The sequence below is a fragment of the Stegastes partitus genome, unplaced genomic scaffold, assembly GCF_000690725.1.
Source record: "Stegastes partitus isolate 25-593 unplaced genomic scaffold, Stegastes_partitus-1.0.2 Scaffold1584, whole genome shotgun sequence".
NCBI lineage: Eukaryota > Metazoa > Chordata > Actinopteri > Pomacentridae > Stegastes > Stegastes partitus.
In genome coordinates this window covers 166278-172003 of record NW_007579315.1, presented here as the reverse complement: position 1 = coordinate 172003, position 5726 = coordinate 166278, and the positions used below count along the sequence as shown (strand labels likewise).

General features: G+C 48.9%; 1 protein-coding gene across 2 annotated transcripts; it reads right to left on the bottom strand.

Moving 5' to 3' along the window:
• Positions 1-2399: 2399 nt before the first annotated feature.
• On the bottom strand, positions 2400-4130 carry LOC103371429 (potassium voltage-gated channel subfamily A member 1). 2 transcript variants are annotated; one of them, XM_008300756.1, is made up of 2 exons: positions 3957-4130; positions 2400-3911 (listed from the first exon to the last, which is right to left on the bottom strand). In XM_008300756.1, the coding sequence occupies exons 1-2, from the start codon at positions 4128-4130 to the stop codon at positions 2400-2402; spliced, it is 1686 nt and encodes a 561-aa protein (XP_008298978.1). The 2 variants fall into 2 exon arrangements, with proteins under 2 accessions (XP_008298978.1, XP_008298977.1); XM_008300755.1 differs by having other exon boundaries at positions 2400-4130.
• Positions 4131-5726: the final 1596 nt, after the last annotated feature.

The window sequence follows — 5726 nt, the reverse complement described above, 5'->3', positions numbered from 1 at the left end:
TGGGTTAGGCTTGGGCTTCAGTCGTTTCCTCAGCTGTTCTATGAAGTTCACATCTCTGGTGAAGGCTTCCTGTTGGCACTCGTTTTTTAACGCTTGTCGACTGCTGTGCTGAACTCCATTCTTTCTGCAATGCTTCATGTTCTACAAGAAGTCGAGTGGAAACGCCAGCTTTTGTAAAAATAGCGTTCATGTCCTCCAGTCAGAACGCAGGAGCCCAAAGCTGGATTTACATCAAATTAAACCAAACACATTCTGTGGTTTCTTACAGTCAAACTTTCTCTGACTGCTGAGTTCTTCATCTCTGCACTTTATGTAAAGTCTATTTAAAATGTTCATTCTAAGCCTCAGACAGAAACACTGACTTCAATGAGACTCAGTGAAATAAAGAACCAAGAAAGTTTGCTCCGGTTTCTGCCTGTGATGGTTGTTGTTGGTGTTGTTGTTTTCATGGTAGAGTGGAACATTTGGCACGATAAAGGTGTCGTGATAAGGTGTTAGTTATTTTTGAACTAAAACACGTTTGGTGACGTTTCGTTTATTTATTTGGATTTTGTGATATTTGTGAAAAACAAAAATGGGGCGTCACGCTGGAGTGTTGGAAGTTCAAATGGTCTTGTTTCATTTTACAGACAAACCAGGTAGTCGGTGAAGAAGACTTCACAGCAGAACCAACCGTTCAGAAACAGGTCCACGGTGGACAGTCGTGGTTTCCTGTCCCACTGTGAGTTCAGTAAAGCTGAACTCAGACACATGAACCCGTTCTATTCAGGGTGATTTACACCTTGTGAGGATGTTGGTATCGTCCAAACAAATGTTCATGAATCAGATTTCAGCAGGTCTCTAGTTTCCTTCAGAATAAAAGTCTGTGACAGTTGGAGCTCCACTTTGTAAATCCTAAACTGCAGCAAATACATTAAATCAAATGATCATATTCCATTTTTCTATGTTTTGTTTTTGCTCTGCTGATGAAAAGATGTTTTCAGAGTTTATGTGCGGCTCAGACACAAACAGCGAGACGAAGAAAAGCTCGTGATAATCTGCTTTGGAGACAATCCAACGTGTCATCCAGCAACCAGGTCAAACTTCAGCTTTTTCCACCATTAAGTCACTTTTAGGAAAACTTCTCAACACATCTGGTTCTGCTGTTACCCTGAAGCCCAACAGAATAGCATTATTGATTACCTTTAACTAATCAATCACTGGTTTACGACTGTGAGCGGCAAGAAAATCTAAAAAGGTGCAAAATCTTTTTTCAAGACCAAAACAGTTTCTTGGTGTTTCCTGAGCAGACAGACGAGAGGCTTTGACCTCCAGGAGTAAAGTCACACTGACAGACTGAGTTTGAACATAAACACATCAAGTCTTTCATAAAGTGACTTTTAAATCTTGAATCAAAACCACCAGTCAGTCTTTTAATGTGCAAATCTACAACCTTCCTGTAAAACACACATCATCAGGTTTCACTGCTTTCACACTTTTATCATTTAAAGAGAGTCGAAGCTGCAGATGAAACATTTCTGTTTGTATTTTTATATAAATTTGGGAAAATGTCTAAAAACATAATTTAAAGCAGATTAATGGTGAAAATGTCCTATTTTATTTGAATAAATGAATCCAAAGCATTTATAAGACATTTATATAGAAGCAGTTCACTGAACATGTGAAAACCTAAAGTTGGAGGAAAACATCATTTCACTTCATCAGATGAACCAGATCTGGGTTTTGGTTCCACTTGGTGCTGAACTAAGAAACACTCACCTGGTTTCGGTGTTGCTCGTCTCTCCAGATGTTCTGTCCTCTTTTCTTGGCTCTTGGCTCGGTTCTGCATACTTCCATGCTATGTCCTTTTAAAAAAAAAAAAAAAAGAAGAAGAAGAAGAAAAAAAAGAAAAAAAAAGTTCTTTAGTTTCAAACGATCAGAAACAAGGCTGAGGTCCTCTGAGAAGAAACTACGGCTCACACCTGAGAGGAGGAAACAGGTGTCAAAAATAGACTTTTTTTTCCTCCTGAATCTAACAGCAGCAGGAAATATGTACATCTGCTGAAACACAAAGACCACATGAAGGAAAGTCACGTTTGGCTTCTCTCTGTTGTTCTACTGATGATGGGCTGGTCCTACATTATGTACAGAGTCCGCTAATCCTCTCACTAATTACTCCTGCAGCCTTCGTGTCCCACTTGCACTAATTCGTCGAGTCTGGAGGTGTTCTGCTTTATTAAAGGGCCGCTCGTTGCATCACATCATGTTTGTTCTGAAGCGCAGATCAGCGGATTAAATGTGCTTTTTATAAATCAGCCTGGACGCTCTTAAAACTTTCCAGAATTACGGTGTTGATCCTCCGACTGTCACTGCAAAGACCCGGAGCCCATTAACGGGACTGGGACGCTGTGGTTCTGGTTCTACAGGTCGGTCTCCCGGGTGTCCAGGCAGAAGGCGTACAGAGACCTCTTCAGGTCCATGCTGCTGTTCGCCTTCATGTTCTTCTCCACCGCTGCGCCCGCCTCGTTGTTCTCCGCGTCCTGAGACTTCGCGGACGATTTGCTGCCTTTGCGCTTCAGTTCGGGACTGGTTCTGCCGCTGTTGGGCTCGTCCTTCAGGGAGGACTGGTCCTGGTCCGTCTCTCGGTGGTAAAAGTAGTTGAAGTTGGACACGATGACCGGAACCGGCAACGCGATGGTCAGCACGCCGGCGATGGCGCACAGCGAGCCCACGATCTTCCCGCCGACCGTCACCGGCCTCATGTCCCCGTAGCCCACCGTCGTCATGGTGACCACGGCCCACCAGAACGCGTCCGGGATGCTGCTGAAGTGAGACTCCGGTTCGTCCGCCTCCGCGAAGTAGACGGCGCTGGAGAAGAGGATGACCCCGATGAAGAGGAAGAAGATGAGCAGGCCCAGCTCCCGCATGCTGGCCTTCAGAGTCTGACCCAGGATCTGCAGCCCCTTGGAGTGACGGGACAGCTTGAAGATCCGGAAGACCCGGACCAGGCGGATGACCCGCAGGATGGCCAGAGACATGGCCTGCTGGCCGTTCTGGTGCTCCTGGCCCTGCTGCTCCGCCAGCTCGGTGCCCACCGTGATGAAGTAAGGCATGATGGACATGATGTCGATGATGTTCATGATGGTTTTGGAGAACTCGGACTTGCTCGGACACGCGAAGAAGCGCACGAACAGCTCGAAGGTGAACCAGATGACGCACGTGGTCTCGATGATGAAGAAGGGGTCGGTGAAGGTGAGGGAGGGTCGCGGCGCGGTGCTGTTGTCCAGCCGGCTGGTCACCGGTAGCTCGCGCTCATCCCGGAACTCCGGCAGCGTCTCCAGGCAGAAGGTGATGATGGAGATGGTGATAACGATCACGGACACGATGGCGATGCCCCGCGCCGGGCTGGAGCTCTCCGGGTACTCGAAGATGAGCCAGACCTGCTTCTGGAACTCGTTCTGCGGCAGCGGCTTCTCCTCCTCCTTGATGAAGCCCTCGTCCTCGCGGAACCGCTCCATGGCCTCCTCCCCCAGCTGGTAGAACCGGATCTCGTCCGCGAACACGTCGATGGACACGTTGACGGGTCTCCGGATCTTCCCCCCGGACTGGTAGAAGTACAGGATGCCGTCGAAGCTGGGCCTGTTGCGGTCAAAGAAGTACTCGTTCCGGAGCGGGTCGAAGTACTTGATCCTCTTGGCGGGGTCTCCGAGCAGCGTGTCCGGGAACTGGTTCAGGGTTCCCAGCTGGGTCTCGTAGCGCAGTCCGGCGATGTTGATGAGCACCCTCTCGTTGCTCTCCGTGTCCATGTCCATGTCCAGCATGTCCTCGTCGAACAGATGGGGACTGTGGTCCGCGCGTAAAAGCGCATCCATCGCGTTCTCGCTGCAGCTGAAAGTGTTGTTCATGTCGTTGATCTTCCAGGCGCTCTGCTGCTGCTGCTGCTGCTGCTGCTGCTGCTGCTGCTGCTGCTGCTGAGCAGGAGGAGCGCTTCCTCGGGTGTTCAGCTCCTTCCCGAAGTCCTCTCCGAGTCCACTCTGAACGAAGCCCGACTGAGGCACATCCAGCGCGTTCCGGCAGCTATCCTCGGCATTGCTGCCGCCGCCGCTCCCCTTCGCGCCGCCGTTCTCAAAGCTCACCAAGGCTATCTCCATTCCGCAGCCATCCACAGTTACTGAGTGAAGAATGAAGGAGACTTGTTGAGCCGCAGCGCGAACATCCTCACGACGCGTCCACAAGAGCCCAAGTGCAGCAGATGGAGCCGGAGCTGCGCTCTGGATCGGTGCTGCTCCAGCCGCGGCTCCGCTGCTTCTGTCGCTGTTTGAGGCTTCGAGCCGCCGCACGTCTGACCGAGACTAAATGAAAGCAGCAGAGGAGAAGAAGACCCGGATGAAGCTGCGCCGATTATTCCTGACGTCAAAAGTGGAGCTGAAGCGCAGAAAATGTCTGAGAGACAAGCTGTCATCCGCTGTTCCCTCCATCTGTCCTCCCCCCGCTGCTCCCCGCGGACACGCGCTCCACTGGAGACAAAGTGCGCGCACTGCCCGTCAGATTTATTCCTTTAATTTAAGGTCAAAACACGATCAGAGGCTTTTTATTGAAACTGATGAAGCAAAAGTTCAGATGAGATTCGTTCATTTCAGTCAGACGTTAGAACAGCGTTTGGAACCAGTTCACTGTCATTTAAAGCCAATAAAGTGAAGCATAGATGACAGAAGTTTTCCTTTGCCAGAGTGTCAGTGTAACGGTGCAGGGCCGGAACCAGGCGGTGGGTCGGTCCTCCAACCTGAGCCTGTGACCTCCAGGAAGCCTGTTCTGCTGGAGCAGCCTCTTCTCTGTCCATGCTGCTGTCAGCTAACGTTTGTGTGACGGAAACAAACTGCTGAACAGTGAAAAGTGACTCAGAACCTGCAGCTAAAACAAAGAACCCAAAGTTTGGATGGAAACAGTCTCAGAACAGCAAGAACACTTTGGACTAAACGTCTCAGGTTCTGCCAGTTATATTAAAACCAACTTTTTGTATCAGTTAAAGGTGAAAAATGTACTTCAGCATGAAAACTGCTGTTTTGTCATTAAACAGAGAGAGAAGGTTTCCTACAGAGACCTGAAGCTCCAAGACCACAACGTGACCACAAAATGACCACAAAGAGACACAAAGTGACCACATAGAGACACAACGTGACCACAACGACCACAACACGACCACAAAGAGACACAAAGTGACCACAAAGAGACACAAAATGACCACAAAGAGACACAAAGTGACCACATGGAGACACAAAGTGACCACACAGACACACAAAGTGACCACAAAGACCACAACGTGACCACAACGTGACCACAAAGAGACACAAAGTGACCACAACACGACCACAAAGAGACACAAAGTGACCACAAAGTGACACAACGTGACCACAAAATGACCACATAGAGACACAAAGTGACCACACAGACACACAAAGTGACCACAAAGACCACAACGTGACCACAAAGAGACACAAAGTGACCACAAAGTGACACAAAGTGACCACAACACGACCACAAAGAGACACAAAGTGACCACAAAGCGACACAAAGTGACCACATAGAGACACAAAGTGACCACATAGAGACACAAAGTGACCACACAGACACGCAAAGTGACCACAAATACCACAACATGACCACATAGAGACACAACGTGACCACAAAGTGACGCAAAGTGACCACAAATACCACAACATGACCACATAGAGACACAACGTGACCAC